This window comes from Bos javanicus, chromosome 22, assembly GCF_032452875.1.
Source record: "Bos javanicus breed banteng chromosome 22, ARS-OSU_banteng_1.0, whole genome shotgun sequence".
Lineage (NCBI taxonomy): Eukaryota > Metazoa > Chordata > Mammalia > Artiodactyla > Bovidae > Bos > Bos javanicus.
In genome coordinates, this window is record NC_083889.1 from 43,841,186 (window position 1) to 43,866,502 (window position 25,317).

General features: G+C 37.7%; 2 protein-coding genes across 16 annotated transcripts in view; both read left to right on the forward strand.

The window, feature by feature from the left end:
- The window catches only part of DNAH12 (dynein axonemal heavy chain 12), a 191,444-nt gene extending 171,263 nt beyond the window's left edge, over positions 1-20,181 (forward strand). For 7 of the 9 annotated variants that reach the window (XM_061396580.1, XM_061396577.1, XM_061396576.1 and 4 more), the window contains 11 exons: positions 279-532; positions 730-870; positions 5,104-5,241; positions 6,521-6,754; positions 7,035-7,223; positions 9,016-9,119; positions 10,475-10,679; positions 15,046-15,183; positions 15,632-15,723; positions 18,683-18,750; positions 19,906-20,181. In XM_061396580.1, the coding sequence (XP_061252564.1) occupies positions 279-532; positions 730-870; positions 5,104-5,241; positions 6,521-6,754; positions 7,035-7,223; positions 9,016-9,119; positions 10,475-10,679; positions 15,046-15,183; positions 15,632-15,723; positions 18,683-18,750; positions 19,906-20,096 (1,754 nt within the window). In that variant the 3' untranslated portion in view covers positions 20,097-20,181. Of the gene's footprint in view, positions 1-278; positions 533-729; positions 871-5,103; positions 5,242-6,520; positions 6,755-7,034; positions 7,224-9,015; positions 9,120-10,474; positions 10,680-15,045; positions 15,184-15,631; positions 15,724-16,790; positions 17,017-18,682; positions 18,751-19,905 lie in introns of those variants that run through there. The other 2 variants (XM_061396579.1, XM_061396583.1) reach the window with 2 other exon arrangements.
- An 88-nt stretch (positions 20,182-20,269) lies between these two features.
- Positions 20,270-25,317, forward strand: part of ASB14 (ankyrin repeat and SOCS box containing 14) — a 31,192-nt gene continuing 26,144 nt past the window's right edge. For 4 of the 7 annotated variants that reach the window (XR_009732513.1, XR_009732514.1, XM_061396592.1 and 1 more), the window contains exons 1-3: positions 20,806-21,418; positions 21,993-22,134; positions 24,634-24,678. Coding sequence is in view for 2 of the 7 variants with exons in the window: in XM_061396592.1 (XP_061252576.1) it covers positions 22,013-22,134; positions 24,634-24,678 (167 nt within the window). In the remaining 5 variants the exon portion in view is untranslated. Of the gene's footprint in view, positions 20,773-20,805; positions 21,419-21,992; positions 22,135-24,633; positions 24,679-25,317 lie in introns of those variants that run through there. The other 3 variants (XR_009732511.1, XR_009732512.1, XR_009732510.1) reach the window with 3 other exon arrangements.

The following is a 25,317-nucleotide window of genomic DNA, read 5'->3' on the forward strand; positions in this document are numbered from 1 at the left end:
CCAGGGATCAAACCTTTGTCTCCTGTGTTGGCAGGCAGACTCTTTATACCTGAGCCACCAGGGAAGCCTACTGCCAACTTTAAGAAATTATAAATAAATCATCTTGTTCAGTATCTATTTCCTGGATGATTATAAATCACTTAGTAAATTTGGTATTTATAAGGAAAAGTAATAACTAGAATTTTTCACAGTTAAATGCTTGTTATATACTGAAACATAAAGCATATTTTATAATTTTAGAATAAGCAGTGAAACCATTTATTTTTATGCCCTCTTAGGCCTCCTAAAATTTGCAAATGATAAAGCTATGTCTGGAAATAAATTTCAAGCTATTTCACTGGGACAGGGACAAGGACCCATTGCAACAAAAATGATTAAAGCAGCAATAGAGGAAGGAACTTGGGTTTGCCTACAGAATTGTCACCTCGCTGTCTCCTGGATGCCCATGTTAGAAAAAATATGTGAAGATTTTTCTCCTGAAGCCTGTAACTCATCCTTTAGGCTTTGGCTCACAAGTTACCCATCTCCAAAAGTATGTTTATTTCTTATGGATTTTAGTACATTTATTTGGTTAACTATTACACTGTATATCTTAAATGCTTAACATTACGAGGTTTTAAAAAATATTTCTGGAGTCCTCTCTTATACCTACTTTTAATCCACTACTGTATGCATTTTTAAGACTTGAGTGGTTATCTAGAGTAATGCTCTTTGTTTGTTCTGTCTCAGTTCCCAGTAACAATTCTACAGAATGGAGTCAAAATGACTAATGAACCTCCTACTGGTCTTCGGCTAAATCTTCTCCAGTCTTACCTCACTGATCCAGTTTCTGATCCTGAGTTTTTCAGTGGATGTGAAGGAAAGGAACTGGTAATATTCAGCCTCTGGAACTTTTAAAATGTGTTTTACAGTGAAAAATATGAGAACATAAATATTTTATTTAATGCTAAACTTTACGCATTTCCTAAGAAGACAGAAATTGTACCTATCTTGCTCATCATTTTATTCCCAATAGTTTGTGTTCTGCTTCACGTGTAGTAGATATTCAAATAAATATTTATTGAGTGAATAAACTGTGGAAAATTCTGAAGGAGATGGGAATACCAGACCAGCTGACCTGCCTCTTGAGAAACCTGTATGCAGGTCAGGAAGCAGCAGTTAGAACTGGACATGGAACAACAGTTTGGAACAACAACTGGTACCAAATAGGAAAAGGAGTACGTCGAGGCTGTATACTGTCACCCTGCTTACTTAACTGATATGCAGAGAGTACATCATGAGAAACGCTGGGCTGGAGGAAGCACAAGCTGGAATCAAGATTGCTGGGAGAAATATCAATAACCTCAGATATGCAGATGACACCACCCTTATGGCAGAAAGTGAAGAAGAACTAAAGAGCCTCTTGATGAAAGTGAAAGAGGAGAGGGAAAAAGTTGGCTTAAAGCTCAACATTCAGAAAACTAAGATCATGGCATCCAGTCCCATGGATGGATGGCAAATAGATGGGGAAACAGTGGAAAGAGTGTCAGACTTTATTTTTTTGGGCAAAATCACTGCAGATGGTGACTGCAGCCATGAAATTAAAAGATGATTACTCCTTGGAAGGAAAGTTATGACCAACCTAGACAGCATATTAAAAAGCAGAGACATTACTTTGTCAACGAAGGTTCATCTAGTCAAGGCTATAGTTTTTCCAGTAGTCATGTATGGATGTGAGAGTTGGACTGTCAAGAAAGCTGAGTGCCAAAGAATTGATACTTTTGAGCTGTGGTGTTGGAGAAGACTCTTGCGAGTCCCTTGGACTGCAAGGAGATTCAACCAGTCCATCCTAAAGGAGTTCAGTCCTGGGTGTTCATTGGAAGGACTGATGTTGAAGCTGAAACTCCAATACTTTGGCCACCTGATGTGAAGAGCTGACTCATTGGAAAAGACCCTGATGCTGGGAAAGATTGAGAGCAGGAAGAGAAGGGGACGACAGAGGATGAGATGGTTGGATGGCATCACTGACTCAATGGACATGGGTTTGGGTAGACTCTGGCAGGTGGTGATGGACAGGGAGGCCTGGTGTGCTACAGTTCATGGGGTCGCAAAGAGTTGGACACGACTGAGTGAACTGAACTGAGTGAATGAATATACCTTAGTTTGTACAAAAGTCCAACAGTGCCTTTAGTAGTCTGTTTTCACATTATTTTTTATTGTTTCAACAATATGTGTGTTAGGTACTAAATATAAGGCAGTGAGAATAAAATAGACACCACCACCACCAAAAAAAATCTGTCTTCATGGAAATTCTAATAATAATGTTTTGACATATTAATAACACTCTTCAGTGTTGTTGTTCGGTCACTAAGTCATGTCTGACTGTTTGCGACCCCATAAACTGAAGCATGCCAAACTTCCCTGTCCTTCACTCTCTCTCTAAGTTTGCTCAAACTCATGACCATTGAGACAGTGATGCCATCCAATGACTCATTCTCTCTCACCTCCTTATTCTCCTGCCCTCAATCTTTCTCAGCATCAAGGTCTTCTCTAACAAGTCGGTTCTTTGCATCAGGTGGCCAAAGAATTGGAGCTTCAGCTACAGTACCAGTCCTTCCAATGAATATTCAGGGTTGATTTCCTTTAGGATTGACTGGTTTGATCTCCTAGCTGTCAAGGGACTCTCAAGAGTCTTCTCCAACACCACAGCTCAAAAGCATCAATTCTTCAGTGCTGAGCTTTCTTTATAGTCCAGCTCTCACATCCATACATGACTACTGGAAAAACCATAGCTTTAACTAGACAGACTTTGTTGGCAAAGTAATGTCTCTGCTTTTTAATATGCTATCTACATTGATCATAACTTTTCTTCTAAAGAGCTAGCGTCTTTTAATTTCATGGCTGCAGTCACCATTTGCAGTGATTTGGGAGCCCAAAATAATAAAGTCTGTCACTGTTTCCATTGTTTCCCCATCTATTTGCCATGAAGTGATGGGACCAAATGCCATGATCTTCATTTTTTGAATGTTGAGTTTCAAGCCAGCTTTTTCACTTTCCTCTTTCACTTTTATCAAGAGGCTCTTCAGTTTCTCTTTGCTTTTTACCATAAATAAGGGTGGTGTCATCTGCATATCTGAGGTTATTGATATTTCTCCCAGCAATCTTGATTCTAGCTTGTGCTTCATCCAGCCTGGCATTTCGCATAATGTACTCTGCAAGTAAGTTAAATAAGCAGGGTGACAATATATAGCCTTGATGTACTACTCCTTTCCCAATTTGGAACCAGTCTGTTGTTCCATGTCCAGTTCTAACTGTTGCTTCTTGACCTGCATACAGATTTCTCAGGAGGCATGTAAGGTGGTCTGGTGTTCCCATCTCTTTATGAATTTTCCATATTTTTTTGTGATCCACACAATCACAGGCTTTGGTGTAGTCAATAAAGCAGAAGTAGATGTTTTTCTGGAACTCTCTTGCTCAGCCTTCTTTATTTATCTTCTTCAGTGTGTCTGTTTGTAAAACAGTTTTGCACATGGTATTGAGGACAGTAGCAGTTCCAATAAATAGCACTCCTCTTCTCTACCCAAATTCTTAACCAGTCAAGAAACAGGAAAAAAGTATAAATATATGGGAACCAAATTATAACCTTAATTACTGATATAGACTAGGTTGGAAGATTTGGATTATATCTGTGAACAAATGAACTTAATATTACAGAACCCAGAATGAAGCAGATTTATCTACCCAGAGGAACAGAGGAAAACTTCCTTCCCAGCAGGAAGCTCACATCTAAGAAAGAAAAGGGAAAAGCTGAGCAAATCTTATTTGCTTAACTTTTCCCAAATTTACCCATTAGATAGGTACTCCTCTCTCTACCATTGAGTTTAAGAACATAGAAAATCCAGGAGTGTTACATTAATTGATGTTTCCCTACATGGAAGGAAGCATCAGTACTAAGAGAAAACCATTCTCTCCCTTTACACACAATGCATACTATGATATTTATCATACTTGCCTATTTGAACCGGAAAAAGAATGATATTGCAGATAAAGGGTCAAATTCTTTGGAAGCCAGCTCATTTCTTTCTGCTTGATGATGCTCTGTGTGACCCCAGTCCTGAGCAATAATTTTGTTTGTAGCTCTGGGACAAAGGGAGGATATTTGTGATTTTAGCTGGAAAGAGGACTTAGTAGAGTGGAGAAGGTGGTATGGTGATCCTCCTACCCATCTTATGATTGCTTCTTTATGTCTTCGGTTGTGGAAAATCTTTTCTGCTATTCCTCAGGTTGTTCTCATAGATAGCTGCTCTATAAGCAGTGGTAACTTTGGTGTGTCAAGGAAGGAAATGAGTTCAGGATCTTCGTATTCTGCCATCTTGGCATGTCTCTCCAGCACTATTGCATTTTAATAATGTATAATGTTATTGCAGTTTGTCTAGCTTTGGAGGGTTTTGTTAAGTCATAAGATTTTTGTTTGTTTGTTTTAATATAAAGTGCCCACTGTTGACACTCTGGCTTCTTCCCCTCAGACTGTTCCCTGAAGGCACAATTACTCATTCTTTTCAGTGCCACAGTCCTGATCAGATTCTGTGTGATCCTTGCCCACCTGGCTAGTTTTCCTGCCAGATTACAAGCCCCTGGTAATTTGAGGCCTTGTTCATTCTTTTCTCTGTCCCCTCTGGTGAATGGCTCCAAGCAGACGCTCTGTTGCCTTTGGTGGCCTTGAACCCAGACAGATGTGGTGAGATCCATAGTAGGTTCTTAAAACATGGAGTCTGTTTAAGCAGGGTTTGTATCTGTGGCTGATGTAGGGGGTGCTGAGGCAGTGTGGGAGCCGTTTGCTGTGTGGACACAGCAGTGAGGTCTGCTTAGGCCTCTATCCACAGCCTTCCAAACTGTCAGTGTACAAATGCAGACTAAGGGAAATGCATAAGTGTTTGTACAAGATGTAGAAGTTGTGAGATTAATATTTTTTATAGTGAGCATTGTTTTAGATAGTCTTTCTAAATAAAAGTTTGTAGAGATATATGATCATAGAATCTCACAATGAAAGGTCATCAGTCCCCCTCATTTTAATAACGGAAATCTGATCAGAATTTTCTCTTGTTGCATATTTTTGTCTTAAAGGCTTGGGAGAAGTTGCTGTTTGGAGTTTGCTTTTTTCATGCCCTTGTGCAGGAGCGAAAGAAATTTGGTCCTCTTGGGTGGAATATTCCATATGGATTTAATGAATCCGACTTACGCATCAGTATTCGACAACTACAGGTAAAATTAGAAAGACTAATGTTGATGGGGGATTACTGTGTTCCAGGCCCTAGGCAATTCCCTTTGCTTAGAATAACATTCATTTCTCCCAACAACACGAATAGTTGGCTGGATGGCAGTAATAATTATAATTTTGGCTTACAAAGGATATTTTTCCATCTGAGTTTTTCTGCCGCAAATAATGGGAACCTTGATTCAAACTGGCTTAATCCATAATGAAACTTTTTATCTCACGTGAAAAAGAGTTGCGGAGGAAAGACAGACTCTGGAGTGGGTTTTTCAACAAAAGTGTTGCTATCAAAGACCCTAGTTCTTTCTTTTGGCAGTGCCCTCCTCAGTGTTGGCTTTGTATAGGTCCTCACTATACGCTCCTCTTAGCTTCCTCTCAGTTAAATCAACAATTTACCTCTATCAGTCAACAAAAACAGTAGAAAAGGAATCTATTGAAAGAATATTGTGTAGGTCGCAGAATCACCAAGATGGCTGGACAGCCATGGCATGCAGTGTCATATCTAGAATCGTACCATATCTGGTGAGAGCGTTCCTTCTACCCCTGTTAAATATTAGACACTGCAGCTCTCATAGGTGCCACTGAGACTTTCATCTGCTATGAGGTCATCAAAAAAGATCTTTTGCTGTCCCTGCTTCTTTGCACACTAAATTCCAGTTCAGTCCAGCACGGCTGCATCTGAGATTCCAAGCCCAGGTCACAGGCCTAGGCTTTAGCCAAAGGGGACTGAGAAAGTGAGCGATTGGTTGTTTTCAGTTTCTGTAGACTTGCAGTGAAACATGAGACGCATGAGATGGTCAGCATCCTCCAACAAACAAACAGAGGAACAAATGTCCACTATGAGTTCCTGCTCACTCAGACTTTGAACTAGGCACATTACTTACATTATCTGCATGAATTCTAATCCTCACAGCAACACTGTACGGTGGGTATTATGCCTGTTTTGGAGAAAACCAAAGCTAAGAAGTGAATTTACCCATTGAGGTAGGATTTGAACTTCAAGTCTGTCCAACTCCAGTACTTTCCCGTCATTTCTGTCATGTTTTACCAACCATATCAATCCAACTAGAGAACCACAGGATACTGTATATTCTGCCTCTTTGCTGTGATAAGGACCTTAACAACACGAGGCTTTAAAACAACCCTGATGATAGTTCTTCCAGCCCCACTTCCATGTGTATAGACTGATCAGTGATTGATTGATTGATTGAATGGAAATGAAGTGAAATACACTATGGTTTTTCTCATTTCATTTTTGCTTTGTTTCAGCTATTTATCAATGAATATGATACAATTCCATTTGAAGCGATCTCTTACCTGACTGGGGAGTGTAACTACGGAGGAAGAGTGACAGATGACTGGGACAGACGTCTCCTCTTAACCATGCTGGCTGACTTTTATAACCCACACATAATCGAAAACTCTCATTATAAGTTTTCTCCTAGCGGAAACTATTTTGCCCCTCCCAAAGGCACTTATAATGAATACATTGAATTCATTAAGGTAACTGATGTCACTGAAAATAGGGTTAGATTCAAGTGTGATTTTCTTAAAAGCAAATAGTGAAGTAGTCCCCCGTAATGTAAAAAATTAGACAAGTCTTAGGTACAATCAGCTTTCAATACAGTGTTTTTGTTTCTCGTAGTTACTGAGACTTGGAAAAGTTTGATCCCTCTGTTTGATGTTTAGTTGATTTTTAACCCTTTTCGGTCTGCACATGTCTACCTTATGAATTAACGTACCCAATTAAACTGTAATGCTTGTTGAATTTATTTTCTGGTAGAAACTTCCTTTTACTCAACACCCTGAGATATTTGGATTACATGAAAATGTTGATATCTCCAAAGATCTTCAACAAACGAAAGTCCTCTTTGAGTCATTGCTCCTCACCCAAGGAGGCTCCAAACAAACAGGATCCTCAGGAAGCACTGACCAGATTCTACTAGAAATTACCAAAGATATTCTCAACAAGGTAATATTTAGCTTAAAATGTGTTTCTTGGAATATAACATAAATCAAAATGGGACTGAAATGTCAATCTGAAAACTCCAGGTAGCAACATTATGCCTGAGTGAGATACTTTGCTTTTCTGAACATTAGTTTCCAAACTAGAAAAGTGGTGATGACAGTGCCACCTGTGTAAGGTTCTTGTGAACATTCAGGGTATCGTTAATTTGAAGCGCTTTGCATAATGCCTGCAAATATTAAGTTCCTAGTAACTAGAGTTGTGGAGCTACTGAATATATGATTTCTTATCATTTCTAAATAAAAATGGTGGACCTACTCTTTTTTTAAATGAGGGAAACTGTCTGAACTTGCTGATTCAAGAATGGAATGCTGTTTAATCTATACTTCAGAAGTGAGGAGGCACAGGGAGGTAAGAGCAGCACTAAATTAGCAGCTACAGCTTCTCCTCCCATACTGCATTCCAGTGTACTTAGCCCTGGGAGAATGAAATGATGTTCTCTTTCCTCACTTTTTTCTGCCTTAAATTGAATAAGGAACTACTAAGAGGACTTTATAGCCCCAAGCAGAGATCTTCACAGCTCCTCTCCAGGATGAGCACTATAATTATCCCCATGTTTCAGCATCAGGCACTCTGACAGAGCACAGCCTGACCCTGCTTCATCTGCCTTGTAAGTCCTCAGATGGCACCTAGCCTCCTCTCCCAGTCAGTGCCCTTGCCTTACACCACTCCTTAAGTAGAGCCTACTCAGACCTAGAAGCTTCAGTCTGGCTGTGGTCACTGGAGACAAGTAGTGAGCATCATTGCCTGCTGCCCTAGTGTGAAAGCACACCAATGTTCTCCCGCCTCTACCTATGGACTGCTACTTCTCACCCCAGAACCTCCTGCTTGTGTGATTTATGTCTTTGGGGAAAGGTTCTTGTCCTCCCAAAATGGTGGCTCTTACAAGACCCCGGTAAGAAGTTACCTGGCGGTGGCATATGGGACTTAGTTGGTATAGAATAGTTGTGCTGACCAACCACTGGTGTCATACTTTGAATGATGCTGCCTAGTGTGACTTAGAATTCTTTTGCACCACCAAGGGCCATCACCTGGGGACGGTCTGGATGCTCAACTTTTTAGTTTGGCACCTTCCTCATAGGGAAATTTCTCGTAGGGAAATTCCTCTAAGAGTGCAAACGCCAGTGTCAGGGGGCTTGCTTATACCCCCAAAGTCCTCGTTATCACTTCTTCTCAACCGTCTCTGAGATGCCTCATTAAAATCAGATACTCAGTGACTTTCTTTCTCCCTAAGCCCTGGAACCTTGCTACACTTACACATTAATTATTTGGTAGTGGTGTAAACAAAGCTATTTTGAGCCTGTTGATAATTTGTTGAAATAAATATAAAACAGTTGTGAAATGATATATCAGTTTTATTAATGGAAAATAAAATCCAATTTACAAAAGAAAATTACACAGCTTTTTAGAAATATATATCTTCTACTCAGTGCTATATCCTATAGGAAAGAGCATGGGCCTTAGTGTTAGAGACCTATGGATTTGAACAGACTGCTTCTGAATTGTGTACCTTTAGGCATTTGCTTTACCTCTCTGTACTTAAATGTTCTTATCTGTAAAATGGAGATAATAATGGCCACCTGAAACTGTATGGCAAGGATTACATAATATTTGGAAAGCACTTAACATAATTCTTGGCACATAGTAAATGCCTAATGTTAACTATTATTGATATTATAGCCGAATGACACTGTTCATTTTGAGAGTAATACGTGATCTTCAAATTTTATTCTCTTAGCTACCAAGTGACTTTGACATTGAATCAGCACTGCTCAAGTATCCTGTGAGATATGAAGAGAGCATGAATACTGTGTTAGTGCAAGAAATGGAAAGATTTAACAAGTAAGGAACTCTACACCCAGTGATTCAGAAAGCTACCAGCCAAAGTTGATAAAAAGATACACCAGTATTGAATCAAAATTTTAAGAAAAAATTATCAAAACTTGCCATTTTGTTAGAATTTGTCTCCTTTTTTAGAGTTGCATACTGCTCCAGAAGGGAGCATACCTTTTCTAATGTAAAAATGATGATGAAAAAAGAGATCTGGTTAAAAATATTCATTAATCGTAATTTTTCATCTATCCATTGCTCTTCTCCTCAGGAAATAAAGCTGGAATGACCTTTATCTAAGCCTATGTGTAGATACATATTTAGTCATTTTTCTGCCCACTTTCTTCCTAAGTCTAATCTAGATTGGTAGGTACCCTAAAATAGCAAGCAGATTATTTGCTTTAAATTTTTAAATTGAATTTTCTAAAGCTCAATACTGGCTTAAGGAATGGAGAATTGTTTTGGTTATGAATTTTCTAGTGTTTCCAAGTTTAACTTTCCAGACTTTTTAAAATAAGACATATTAAAACCCTATGATGCCTTAATGAATTTAGTATCTCTTATACAAAGACTTATACATCTTATACATCTAGACTTGCCTGGTGGCTCAGTTGTAAAGAATCTGCCTGCCAATGTAGGAGACATGGGTTTGACCCCTGGGTCAGGAAGACCCCCTGGAGAAGAAAATGGCAACCCACTCTAGTATTCTTCCCTGGCAGATGCCATGGACAGAAGAGCCTGGCAGGCTCCAGTCCGTGAGATCACAAAAAATCAGACACGACTGAGCAACTAAACAGCAACAACAATACAAAGACCATATGTGTTTGTACATAATAACATATTGTCTCTCAGTTGTTTAGGCTTATAGCCCAAAACCCTCACTTGAGGTATATTTATGATGTTCTTAGAATTTGGGATCTAAGTGAGAAGCAAAGTACTTATAAGGGTATGAATGAATATACACTTTAGATTTTTATGCAGTGTTTCCAAAGTTTCAACCATTGCATTGTGCCTTTATAACTCTTCCCATATTTGCATGTCACCTGTAACATTATTTACCTGATACTTTTCCTTAAATAATTCTCTGTTTAAATTAGCCTGGTCTTAAGCAATATTACCCAGAAAGCAATTTTGATGTGCAAGTTATATTATTTTCTATACTTAAAATGCATATGTAATAATTAAAATGAAAAATGTTCATCCAAGTATCACCTAAAATTACCTTACATTATGAAGTGGGAGGTGACCAAATTTTGGGAAATACTCCCATAAAACCGTGAATGATATCCTACTCTTTCTTCTGGATGGACTGTATATTGATATTTATTATCATATATATGATGATGACACAATTGCTTTCCTTGCAGCTTAATTAAAACTATACGCAACACTCTACGGGACCTTGAAAAAGCTATTAGGGGTGTGGTCGTGATGGATTCTGCGTTGGAGGCACTGTCTGGCAGTCTGCTTGTTGGAAAGGTTCCAGAAATATGGGCGCAACGCTCATACCCCAGTCTTAAACCCCTAGGAAGTTACATCACAGATTTTCTAGCCCGGCTGAACTTTTTACAGGTTAAAAGTTATATATAATTTATACATACGATTTCATTTTTCTGCTTGACTGGAGAGATACTAAAAATTGCCCGTGGTCACTTGAATGTCTCTGAGTTAGATGAAATGGATAAGTAGTTTCATGGTAATCTAACCGAAATTTTAGAGTATTGAGAAGTACACGTATTTGAAAGTGATTAAAATGTTATGTTACCCAAACTCAAGTAACACGTGACAGTTATATTTCTGAAGATTCTGTTTGTGGTTTCTGTGACCACAACTTGGTCTTATGATTTTGATGCTGACAGTAAATTACAAAAAAAGCCTGAGGCTTGGATTAATCAGTAATTGGCCATTATATAGAAATCAGTGCATCTTATCTCTTATCTCATAAAGCCAGGGAAAAGGTGAGTGCTTTGAAATCTCTAAGCCCTTCACCCCCCAAACTCACAGGTAAAGGATATGTGGGCAGCACAGTGTTTTCCTCCACAGCTCCTCTGCTTCTCCCCACCCTATGGTTGATGCTTACATGGGGCTAGTTGGTGGGGAGAGCCCCCAGAATACGTTTTGGAAATTCATATATATGATCTTTCAGTTTTCAGTTGCCGCTTTATTATATGAAAGCTCTATTAGTTTTACTACAGAAGCTAATAATAAAACAGCCATATTTGTGAAGATGTGGATAGAGAGGCTTTCTCATACACATCCCTTTTTAATTTTTGCCAATCTGATAGGTCAGTCATATCTTATTGTTTCAAGTTGAGTTTCTTTGATTTTTAGTGAGTCTGTGCTTCTTTTTGTATGTGTACTTGCCATTTTTATTCAAATCTTCTCCTGTGAATTGCTGTTCATCTCCTTGATCAATTTTTCATTGGACTATTTTTGTTTCTTTTTATAAAAATTTTAAAGGTCACTTTCCATTTACAGTTATTACCAAATGTTGGCTTTATTCTCCACGTTGTACCAATATCCTTGAGCTGCTTAGCACCCAATAGTTTGTGCTTTCCAGTCGTCCATCCCTATACTGCTGCCCGTCCCTCCAACTGGCAACCACTAGTTCTCTATTTTTGTGAGTCTGCTTCTTTTTTTTTCTGCTATACTTACTTAGTTTGTTGTATTTTTTAGATTCCATATATAAGGGACATCATACAGTATTTGTCTTTCTTTGTCTGACTTATTTCACTTAGCATAACGTATTTCAAGTCCATCTTTGTTGCTTCAAATGGCAAAATTTTATTCTTTTTAATGGCAAGTAGCATTCCATTGTATGTGTATACCCGGTCTTCTTTATCTATTGATGGGCACTTAGGCTGCGTCCACATATTAGCAATCGTACATAATGCTGCTATGAACATTGAGGTGCATGAATCTTTAGTGTGTTTTTTCCCCCAATATATATCCTAGAGTGGAGTTTCTGTGTCATATGTTAGTTCTCCTTTTTAGTTATTTGAGAAACCTCCATACTGTTTTCCATACTGCCTGCATCAATTTACATTCCCATCAACTGTGTACAAGGGTTCCCTTTTCTTCACATCTTCACCAACATTTGTTATTTATGTTCATTTTGGTGATAGCCGTTCTGACAGGTGCAGGGTGGTATCTCATTGTGGTTTTGAATTTGCATTTCTGTGATGATTAGTGATGTTGAGCATCTTTTCATGTACCTGTTGACCATCTGTATCTGCTGTTTGGAAAAATGTCTCTTCAGTTCTTCTGCCCATGCTTTAATTGGGCTGTTTGATGTTGAGGTGTATGAACTACTTATATATGTTGGGTACTAATCTCCCATTGGTCGTATCATTTGCAAATATTTTCTCCCATTCAATAGGTTGTCTTTTCATTTTGTTTATAGTTTCCTTTGCTATGCAAAAACTTTAAGTTTAATTAGGTCCCATTTGTTTATTTTTGCCTTTATTTCTTTTACTTTAGGAGACAGATTCAAAAAAATCTGCTGCGATTTATGTGCAAGCCTGTTCTGCCTGTGTTTTCCTCTAGGAGTTTTATACTGTGTGGTCTTACATATAGGTCTTTAATGCATATTGAGTTTATTTTTTTGTATGGTGTTAGAGAATGTTCTAATCTCATTCTTTTACATGTGGCTGTCCAGTTTTCCCAGTAATAATTATTGAAGACACTGTCTTTTCACCTCCTAATGGTTCTTAGAATTAACAAATTAAACAAATGAGTGGTCTGGAGTTTTTTTCCCCCCTTTTCTCATTTCTCTCTCACCGTTCACCCTGCTTATCTTCCTTTCCTCCAGCCTGTGCCTTTTTTTTTTTTTTTTAAGTTTTTTGCACACTGGTTGGCATCTCAGATTAAATCCAGGATCCAACATTTAGTATGTATGTGACTTTGAAGAAGATACTCATCTTTTTGCACCTTGATTTCCTCATTGGCAAAATGGGAGGAATAATACCTAACTCACTGAATTATGGACTAAATGAGGTGATGCATGTAAATCACCTAGCTCCTGGCATGCACTAAACAATAAATGGTAGCTAGTTCAGAGATTTTATGGATATGTAAGTAGCTGACCCAGACATTCATGACATTCTTGGCTAAATGAAGACCTGAAGTGAGCAAGGGAATGTTCTATATACTTGCTTTCTGGGTTCTTACAGCTTTCTCTGCATGGTGCTCGTTCTGCCTGGCTTGTACCCTTACTGAGCTCCATCTCTTTCTTTACCTCTTCTTGATCTGGCAGCTTGTACAGTTGCAGCATCTCCAGCAGTGGTTTGTTCTCTTCTTCCCAGGAAGCAAAGCTGACTCCTTCCCATAGTGTGCTGCTCACTCAGAGACAACGTTCATTTTATTGATTCATCTGTTCATTCAGATGTGAATTGAGACTCACTTTGCCAAAAGCATCTTGTCATTAGACAGGGTTGCCAGGTTGCCTTCAGTTTGCCAATAGCCCTCAGATGATAACCTATGTAATTCAGTATAGTAAGGGATGTGTCATAAAAGACCAACATGTAAAATGCTCCGGGAATTCAAAAAAGGGAGAGAGTTTTTTTAACATAAGAAAGCAGATGGTTTTTGGATGAGGTAGCATGTGAGCTGGTCTAAAGGATGAATGGTTTTGAACACTGCAAATAAAGGAAGAGGGCTTAGAGACACCTGGATGATGAAAGACAGTATATCATTTAGGATTGATTATTTAGTAAAATTTTTGATAAAAGCAAAAATTAAATTCATTCCCTCATGTAACTGAAAAATCCAGGGAGTAAAGTGACTCCAGGCAGCTTTTTACCTGGGATGCAAATGCAGTTACCTGATCCTGGCATCTTGCCCTTCATCGCTTGGCTTCATTCTCTGTGGGTTAACTCCACTCTATGTTCTTGTTTGATGGCAGCAGGATAGCAATAGAAGCTCTGGCATCATATCCACAAAACTGTTTAGAGTGAATCTTTTCCCCCAGAAGTCCCAGCAAGAGCCTGTACATCTCTGGCTTTGATTGGGTTACATGTCCATTCCCGAATCAGTCACTATGACTGGAGTATGATCAGCTTGGCATGAATCACATGCCCACTCCAGAAGGTAGAGCTCCACCACCAGAGTGGTGTTCCCGTTGAAATGTTAGGAGGATTCATCCCATAGAGGGATATAAGAGTCATACCACTTTCAGATAAACAGAAAAAACAACAGAAGTTTACCAACTGCAGAGAAGAGGTCACCATTTGATCAGAATGTCAGATGTTTAAAGGGGAACTAAAAGGCATAGATATATAAATACAATCTGGGACCAGCTTATGAAGTATCTTGAATGGGAGACTTGAGGTGTTTTAGGCTTTACTTTGGTAGGGTAGTAGTAGATCACTGAAGTATTGTATGAGATGTTGAGCCATCCAAACCATGCATGGAGAGGTGTACTCTGGCAGCATCATTATAGATGTATTGAACAGAGAAAGGGAAGAAACAAAAAGAGGTACACATGATTGGGAAAGAAGACCAGGGTATCTAAAGTGGAGCCAGAATCGTTGTGTGGAGGCAGGGAGGTTAAGAGAATCAAGGAATTGGAACCAATACATGAGGGCTGTAGTTAGACAATATATAGGATTTCTAAAGATGGCTGCTTTTGAGTGGGATTAAGTAATATAGTAAACCCTCAAATAATTTAATTTGTCTTTTTACAGAAGATTTTAATCTTTCACAACAAGTAAAGTTTGTTTTATTCAGGTTAATGTTAAAATTAGTTTGAATTTCCCAAGAAGAGTAACTAGAAGGGATAAAGGTAGGAGGGCCAATAAAGGTTGTATGTTTGGTGTCAGGAAAGAGAGTCCCGTGATGGAAAGTGTGGGCAGCATACACAGAAACCAGAATCAGTAATTGTATGTCAGGTAATTCTTGAGGAAGTAAAAGGAACATAATGTTTGTTTTTCCTTTATAGGACTGGTATAATTCAGGAAAACCTTGTGTGTTTTGGCTCTCAGGCTTCTTTTTTACCCAAGCCTTTTTAACTGGAGCAATGCAGAATTATGCCAGAAAATATACCATCCCTATTGACTTACTGGGATATGAATTTGAGGTACAGTAAACTCCTTAAACTCCAGAGCATATCATTACTTCAACGGCATGTATTTAAGCAAGGAGGACATGAAGAATTCATATTTTTATTGCCCATTGCAAATAATTCTTCTTCTTTCCATTCTTTGTATTTATGAAGAAAGTATATAGTATTTGCCTTGCTGTCTCCATGAGAGAATTTTTATACATCTCAATATTCAATTCAAATAATCCAACACTGCTTTTCTGTTTTAGCAGAAATCAATATGATGTACAGTAAAACCAGATAAAATACTTTAAAAAGAACTGTATTATTTTAAAATTACATTTCACTGAGAAAAAAGTATAGTTTAAGAAGCTATTATATGGACAAGTTTCTCTGAACGTGTTCTGAAAATTTAGGTAATACTTTCTTTATGAGACATTTACCTAGGGAGGAAATCTCTACTAGCATTTGTTTCTGCCTTCAGGTTATTCCTTCTGATACCTCTAAGGAAGCACCAGAAGATGGTGTTTATATCCACGGATTATATCTTGATGGAGCCCGCTGGGACAGAACAAGGTCAGTAGTTTCAACTGCAAAGACTCTTTAGTAGTAGCTGAATCATAGGTGAGATAAGCTGTCTGCTGCCCTTCACCCCTGCCATCCTCCACAGCCAAAAGGCTTCTTCTAGAGAATATGACAAGTAATAAGTAATATTAGAATTCTTGCCATAAATCATTATTCAGGCTGCAGCAATTAGTAAGTGAGTAATTTTAGATTCTGAACAATTTTGAGTTAATATTTCAATGGACTTACCAGTAGAAAAGTTAGTTGAATTTATTTTCCTTCTTCTGTTTTATGAGTTAACTTCTGTTTTGTAATGTGTAGGAGCACCTCACTTTTAAATAGTTTACAGTTATAGTAAAGTTCCCATTTCTACGGGTGAATGGAAAACTTTTTCTTATATTTTGAAGACATAATAAATAAATATTTAGAATACTGAGGGAATACCCTGGCTGTCCAGTAGTTAGAACTTGGCACTTTCACTGCAGTGGCCCAGGTTCAATCCCTGGTTGGGGAACTAAGATCCCACAAGACATGTAGCACAGCCAAAATAAATAAATACTGAATTTCCAGCATAGGAAACTAATCAATGCTTAGATTTGTGTGTGTGTCTATGTAGACAGATAAGAGAGAAAGGGAAAGATTATTTCCCTTGGAGCTCTGCTCTTTAACAGTCCATTGCTATTTCCAGAGTCAGGGTTAGACTTTCCTATCAAGGAGGGGTTAAAAGTCAAGGCAGGGAAAGTTGCTTAAGGAGCATGAAGTCAACATCTTTATTAGAGAAATGCAAATCAAAATCACAATGAGGTACCGTCTCACTCCAGTCAGAATGGCTGCTATCCAAAAACCTACAAACAATAAATGCTGGAGAGGGTGTGGAGAAAAGGGAACCCTCTTACACTGTTGGTGGGAATGCAAACTAGTACAGTCACTATGGAGAACAGTGTGGAGATTCCTGAAAAAACTGGAAATAGAATTGCCATATGACCCAGCAATCCCACTGCTGGGCATATACACTGAGGAAACCAGAATTGAAAGAGACATGTGTACCCCAATGTTCATCGCAGCACTGTTTATTATAGCCAGGACATGGAAGCAACCTAGATGTCCATCAGCAGACGAATGGATAAGAAAGCTGTGGTACACTATGGAGAACAGTGTGGAGATTCCTTAAAAAACTGGAAATAGAACTGCCTTATGATCCAGCAATCCCACTGCTGGGCATACACACTGAGGAAACCAGAAGGGAAAGAGACACGTGTACCCCAATGTTCATCGCAGCACTGTTTATAATAGCCAGGACATGGAAGCAACCTAGATGTCCATCAGCAGATGAATGGATAAAGAAAGCTGTGGTACATATACACAATGGAGTATTACTCAGCCATTAAAAAGAATACATTTGAATCAGTTCTAATGAGGTGGATGAAACTGGAGCCTATTATACAGAGTGAAGTAAGCCAGAAGGAAAAACATAAATACAGTATACTAACGCATATATATGGAATTTAGAAAGATGGTAACAATAACCCTGTATACGAGACAGCAAAAGAGACACTGATGTATAGAACAGTCTTATGGACTCTGTGGGAGAGGGAGAGGGTGGGAAGATTTGGGAGAATGACATTGAAACATGTAAAATATCATGTAAGAAACGAGTTGCCAGTCCAGGTTCGATGCACGATACTGGATGCTTGGGGCTAGTGCACTGGGACGACCCAGAGGGATGGTATGAGGAGGGAGGAGGGTTCAGGATGGGGAACACATGTATACCTGTGGCGGATTCATTTTGATATTTGGCAAAACTAATACAATTATGTAAAGTTTAAAAAAAAAAAAGCTGTGGTACATATACACAAGGGAATATTGCTCAGCCATTAAAAAATACATTTGAATCAGTTCTAATGAGGTGGATGAAACTGGAGCCTATTATACGGAGTGGAGCAAGCCAGAGAGAAAAACACCAATACAGTATACTAACACATATATATGGAATTTAGAAAAATGGTAACGATAACCCTGTATGCAAGATAGCAAAAGAGACACAGATGTATAGAACAGTCTTTTGGACTCTGTGGGATGATCTGAGAGAATAGCACTGAAACATGTATATATGTGAAACAGATCGCCAGTCCAGGTTTGATGCATGAGACAGGGTGTCAGGGTTGGTGCACTAGGATGACCCTGAGGGATGGGATGGGGAGGGAGGTGGGAAGGGGGTTCAGGATGGGGAACACAGGTACACCCATGGCTGATCCATGTCAATGTACGGCAAAACCCACTACAATATTGTAAAGTAATTAACCTCCAATTAAAATAAATAAATTTTAAAAAAAAAAAAGGAGCATGAAGGTGGTTCTACAGAGATGGTTCTAAGACTGGGATATGAGGAGAGTTAGCTACACATAGCTCATGTGATTATTTCTCTTTTCATTTTCTTCATTCTCATGATGTTTCTCTTAACTTACTTTTTCTTATGTATGTATTCATCTTTTCATTTCTTTCTTCCTTCCATCTTATAAGCAAACAAATACGCAATGTAACATAAGAAAGATAGACTACATTTTCTATATAGAAAGCTCTATATTTGAATCCTGACACTGGTACTTAAGAACTCTGTTACTGTGAGAAAAGTACTCAGCCCCTCTGAGTCTCCACTCTTCATCTGTGAAATAGGAATTGGAATGGGGCCAAGACTACTGTGAAGGTCAAATATAACAGCATAGTGTCTGCCTCATGGACATTACTTTTAAAGTGGCAGTAATATTTGTCTACTATTTAACACATTACCTTTCCATAATTTTCTTCTGTTTTTCTCAATTCTTCATTGCCTTTTACTTGGTTTTGTTTTGACATTTTTTTCCCTGCATATCTCTGGTCCTCTCTTGTATTAAAAGCCAATGTCTAAGTCACAATTTCTAAGATGCAGATTTTGTTTTACTTCTAATAAACATCTATCAATTTCTCTTCACAGTGGATTGCTTGCTGAACAGTACCCCAAACTTCTGTTTGACCTGATGCCCATCATATGGATAAAACCAAGTAAATATATTTCTAACAAAACTTTGTAGAGTTGTATGGAGCATAATGATAGATATTTTTAACTGCTTTCCAAATAAGTCTCTGCTCAGACCTATTAGAATTTGTTCAATTATAGTAAATATTGATTTAATGTTTATATTGGAAATACATTATTCTCCCTTTTTGTGTTGCATTTTTATTATTTTATGACTATTATTTCGCCCCTTTTTGCTCTTATCACATGGGATATAACATTTTCTTTGCCCCTCCCCTTCACTTCTCCTTTTTCCAAGTCTAGAGCTTCCCATCAATATTTTGATCCTGAAGTGCCTTTGTACACATCTTAGAGACACAAACAGGTTTGACACATAGTCTCCAGTTATTGACTAGAGTCATCTGGCTATAAGAAACTCCTAGGCCTAGGAACCAGCCAGGTGACCCAAGCCACTAGGGGTGGAGACCAGCTTTGCCCCCTTTAAAACCTACTTGCTTCTTCCTTTTTGCCATCATCATTTTCCCACCAAATGTGAACAATTGAGGCTCATTCTTTTGTCCTTCCTCTCTATTTTTTTAAAATTTTCAAATAACTGTAAATGAAAACATTTACAAATCACCCAATTACCACTCAACCTATTAAGTGTTTTTATTTCTAAAGCAGTTCATTTTATAACTATGATGAGGCCTCAGTTTAGAAAGATTTCTAATATCTCATATCTGGCTTTGCAAGGATTATGTAGAGATTCTTTTTGTGAGTTAGTGTATATTTCTGAATAATAACCTAGTGAAAACCAATAGTAACTTCAATTTCTTCTAATTTATGGATTTCTTATATTAGAACTCTAAGCAACTGTGTTTCTATTTTTGCATCTCCCCCATTACCTATGCTGTGTTTTGTTTCTCCTTCTTATCTCCTAAGTCCTCTTGAGTGATCAAGAGGACTAAGTGATCAGGTCTTTAAAATCACGTACCATATTGAAATCACTTACGTTGTTTCATAACCATAATTATATGCCAACTATGAAAAAAGAAAAGCCAAAACAACTTTAAAATATTCAAATATCATAATCATGATCTGAGATTTAGTAGTGGTCATTTTATTACAAGATAAATAGTTGTTCTTTTAGTAGCAGTGACTGTTTTTCCTTTATCAAATGACTGTATTTCCTTTTTTTCAAGCTATAAAGTCTAAGATCGTGAAGTCGAATGCCTATGTCTGTCCTCTTTACAAGACAAGTGAACGTAAAGGAACTCTTTCCACCACAGGACATTCTACTAACTTTGTCATTGCAATGTTGTTAAAAACAGACCAACCTACTCAACACTGGATCAAACGTGGGGTTGCTTTGCTTTGTCAATTAGACGACTAAATTGGACAACTTCATAAAACATCTGAAAGAAGTTACAAAAAAATTGCCTTTGCTTACTTGAAAATATATACATTATAAAACCCAAGTATCTTGGTGTAATTCTTTTCAGTGATCTTTGTGAATGGTCTTTACATTGTTCTCGTCCGTGATATACCACTCTCGATTGCAGTACAGCCCTCCAGATGGATTCTTGAGACCACAGACAACTGTGAAGAAAAACATGAAATGTGTATTTGGAGTCATATGGAAAATCTTTGAAACTTTTATTTAGTTCCTTTTTTTAGTTTGATATATATGTGAAAAACAGATTTGGGAAGGCTAGCTGGATAAAATTTTAACTAATATCAAAAATTAACTTTTTCACAAGTGTTAAGTCATTTCATCAGCTTCAGTAATAATTTACTTTCTACTCAACTATTGTGATTATACACAAACATTTAAAATGCATAAATTATAAATAAGGAAAACGCTGAAACAATTTCAGAACTAAACCTCTTCTGTCTTACTCTTAAAACGTCAGATCCATATTTCTCACAGTACCCCTGTGACAAGGAAAGGAAACTCAAAGCGCTGAGGCTGACGCGCAAAGGCAGTAAGACAGCTGGAGGGAGATCCTGTACACTGGAGGTGTATCATGCTTCTTGGCATTTGCTTCACATTTAACTGGAAATGCCAGGTGGGCTCTGTGTTATTTTTAATAGTTATTATTATTTAGTGTGTGTTCATAATACTAGAGTACATTATCCATTTTTAAACATTTCAACAAAACAAAATTATAGTCAAAATTTTATTATCTTGTGTGGAGTTAATTCCTTCTTTAAGATTCCCTGGATATTTTAGGCTGCAGCTCTATAATTCAAAGAAAATGTAGGTGGAGCTTCCCAGTGAATCAGAACCATAGGGATAGTCATTTTTGATAATTAAGTCAGAGCAAAATGTTTGGCCTCTCTTACATGAAACATTGGTTCTGGTTTGCCATGGCTATGTGCATGAGTTCTCAGAGGAAGAGTTCACCTCACACGGTCAACCTCCTGCTAAAGCATTTTATTCCAGGAATGAAATGTTTCATCTTTTAAATTTCATGAATACAGCAGTGAAGTAAAGAGACCATGTTTCCAAACAGAGCTAAACCACATGTAAAAAACAAGGGGAATGTGCCAGACTGTCTTATGATCAAGTATTTATAGTAAAGCTATTAATGGAATAGTCACTACTGGGGAGTGGAGATCCTAAATATAAATCAAAATTCTGATGTGCTAATCCTTAACAGTGAAAACTTCAGTGCTGTCCTGGAGGATATCACAAAAGGTAAAACGTCTTTGGTATGTGATCAAACCTATTCTATGTTAAACCTGAAGTGTTCTTTTAAAGCCATTGAGATATTGCCTAATAAAATATACTGGGGCTTTCCCCCACTATTCCAGTTAAATGTTATATTATGAGAGCACATTTATTCCTATAACATGTTTATTTTTAACATTTACTAAAATATTTTTAGCATAATACTGCATGTAGGAAAGATATTCTTTTGAGTGAATGCTATAATCACTGAGAAAAACGCATAAGCTAAGTTTAAAATAGATCAATATCATTTTCATAGTTACAATGGTACTGACTTAAGTTTTATGTGAAAACTTGTGTTTCCTGAGTAAGCTTTTAAGTAGATGGTTACTCATGGAAAATTTCTAATTTATGTTGAATCTGTGGCAGTTCAGAAAACTCTTTGGAGTTTTCGAAAAATTTGTAAATGAATATTTTGTGTTCTAAATTTTGCATTTTTTCATTTATCAATCCTATGATTTATTTTAGTTTTCTGAATTTCATTTATAATTTTTATCAGTTGATAATCTGTTTCCACAACTGGAAAAATATTTTTAATTCATTTTGACTTTAAAGTAAATCTGTCTGCATTCCACATGGATAATTACACCAGTGATGAAGACATTGATGATGACTTTGACACCCAGCTCATCATTCAACAGAGTTTACAGGATATTCACAAGCCAGGAACTGGACAGCAGTCACCTGAGGATGAGAGGTAATGGTATCTCTTTGGCAATGCATTATAGGTATTCAACAGTTGAGACTTGTCATAAGCATGATGCTAGTGTTATGACAAAAACAGAAGAGAGAGTCAGAACTCAAGGAGCTATCGTTTAAATAGTATCTATGAGACGATGTCTGACCAGACAGGAGAAATTAGAAAATAATTCAGAATTTAATTAGGCAGTAAAGAAAATAGTTGGAGGAGGTTAGTTACAAATATGGGTGAGGAGAGGCAGACTGGAAATCAAAAAGGAGAAACAGATGAGAATTTGAAGGGCTAGAAAACCCTAATGCATCAAGGAAATGTATAAATCGAAGACACAAGTTGTTGTCAGTCTTAGTGGGGTGGGTGGGATAGGGTAAAGTCTTTATTCAAATCAGAAGGAATAATTGTGTAAACTTAAACCCAGAAGAGACTACCCCTTCGGAAGGGTGCCGATTCAGAGTTCTGATATGACAGCACTAGAAAAGGACTCCATGGACCCCTCTTCTTATTCTGTCCCTTTCAACTTGTGGTAAGATGTGATGCTGACAACTAGAGACTTGCCCTGGATATTGCCTTTGGGATCTGCAGCCAAGCACACCTCGTCAAATGCTGTCTGGCTGGTCAGCAGTTCAAGCCCCTGAGTAGTTATCAGGGGTGATAAACCGTTTGCTTGGGATGGTGACCTCTATTTGCCTGCTGGAGGTAAAATGGGATAAATGTGTTTTAACTCCAAGAGATTTTTAAAATTAAATGTAGAGATGTTGAAGTTTATCAAACCTACAGTTGGGTTTTTTTATTTTTTAAAGTAACACTCGGAGTGATTGTGTGCCACACTTTTGAGCATTTCTCATTTAAATTTTAATTCTCATTACCTCTCTATGTGGTAGGTAGTATTATCCCCACTTAGAGGTGAAGAAACTGAGGCATAGAGAAATTAAGCGACTAACCCAAAGTCACAGAGCTAGTAAGTAAAGAGCCTGGCTTCAGAGTCTTTGTTCTTTATCACACTATACCTACACTTTTGTGTTAAATTTAGAAACAATCTTTAAAATAATCTTTAAATAGTTAAAAGTTTTGTAAAGAAATTGGATTTCATTGGATTACCTGTTGTATTAACCTTGTGATTAACTTTGAAGTCATGATTTTACATTGAAAGGTAAAAGAGATTTTAATTAAGAGTATTGAAATGTTTCAAAGAAATTAAAATTGACTATAGTTATATATTTCAGTTATTAGATTTGAAAGAATTGTATGATACTTAGCAAGGTTTACTTATTTGATCAGGTACTTGAAGGAATTAGGAAACAAGCATATACTTGAGACAGGAGCAATAAAGCGCTCCCCCCCTACAGAAAGATGTCCAGTCCTAATCCCCAAAATTTATGACTATGTAACCTTACATGGCAATGGAGAATTAAGTTTGCAGATGGAATTAAGATTGCTGATGATAGGGAGATTATCCTAGGTTATCCAGACAGGCCCAGTGTAATCACAAGGGTCCTTAAAAGTGGAAGAGAGAAGCAGAAGAAAGAGATCCTGAGAGATGGCTGGGTAGAAGGACATGGCCCAACATTGTTAGCTTTGATGGTGGAAGAAGGGGTCAGTGAACTAAGAAATGCGGGTGGCCTCTAGAAGCTGGAAAAGGCAAAGAAGTGGATTCTTCCGTAGAGCCTTCAGAAGGAACACAACACTACCAACACATTGACCTTGGTCCAGTAAGACCCATTCTGTACTCCTGAACTGCAGAACATAATAAATTTGCCTTATTTTAACCCACTCAGTGTGTGGTAATTTCACACAGCTGTTATAGAAAACTAATACAATGCTAAATCAATAACTACAGTTTTAAATGTTTAAGAGAATTTGGTTGACCAGATTGTAAGCAGGACAGATTGTCTAAGGGAATTTATTATCTTCAAGCTAGGTTCATTGAATAATCAAAGAAAAATGGAAAGGTGATCATTGTTATTTTCTAGATTTAAAAAATAATGCAAGATCCATAAATTGTTCTTTAAAACTTTAAATATTTTAATAAAAATATTACTTAAAAAAACTGCTAATAGTGTTTTTTGAGCACAGATTCTGACCATGAATATTTTTTTGAAATCTTACACCATGATTATTTACTTTTTTAAAAAAATAATTTTTGCTAAACTCAGTGACACTATAGAGTGGCCATTTAAATTTTAATGTGATAATATGACATTTCCATCCTGGACAGCTTTGATTCAGTTCAGCAAGTATCGACTGAGGGCCAACTGTGATCTGTGTTCTCACAGTTCTTGCCCTAAAGAAACTGATGAGGAAGACATGAGAAAGGAGTTTCTTTGGAGCACATAAAGGGTTTATACTACGTTTTGAAGTATTTCTATTATGCCTCAGTTATGGCCTCATTATAAGTTTACTCCTGGTTAACTACTATTGACTTTACCCTTTCCTTTTGCTTTATATCCTTAACTTTTTCCCTCAGTTTTGGAATTTCACATATATTTTTTTCCCCTGCAGCTTTCTGAGTGCTTACTATAAGAAGATAGTTGAAACAATAGAGACAGTTAAGTACTCTTCTTATTCTATCCCTTTCAACTTGTGGTAAGATGTGATGGTGACAACTAGCAGCATTTTCCCTCTGAGTTCAGGAAGCCTAGAAACATGATCTCCCAAATGCTGAACACTATGGAGTCCACAGCTGATTGTCAGGAGTCTGATACGGGCTTTCCTGAGAAAAACTACTTCAGCACAACTTAGCAAAGAACTCCTGGGCTCCTCGGTGAACAGAACTGTTTTCTGTATGTAATAAGATGACAGGTATTCACAGACCCAGGTGATATGGAATGCTAGATGAAAGACCTTACCGCTTATTTCCCTGCATGTGTGTTAGTCACCTAGTCATGTCTGACCTTTCGTGACCCCATGGACTATAGACTGCCAGGCTCCTCTGTCCATGGAATTTTCCAGGCAAGAATACTGGGGTGGGTTGACATTTCCTTCTTCAGGGGATCTTCTGTACCCAGGGATCTAACCCAGATTTCCTGCATTGTAGGCGAATTCTTTACTGTCTGAGCCACCAGAGAAGCCCTTATTTGCCCTATGCGATTTACATTTGTCTTTCATAAAAGGTGGTGCCAGAATTTCATTCTCTCATGCACTAACCTTGATGATGGAATTCAGAAGCAGTATGGGCTGCCTTGT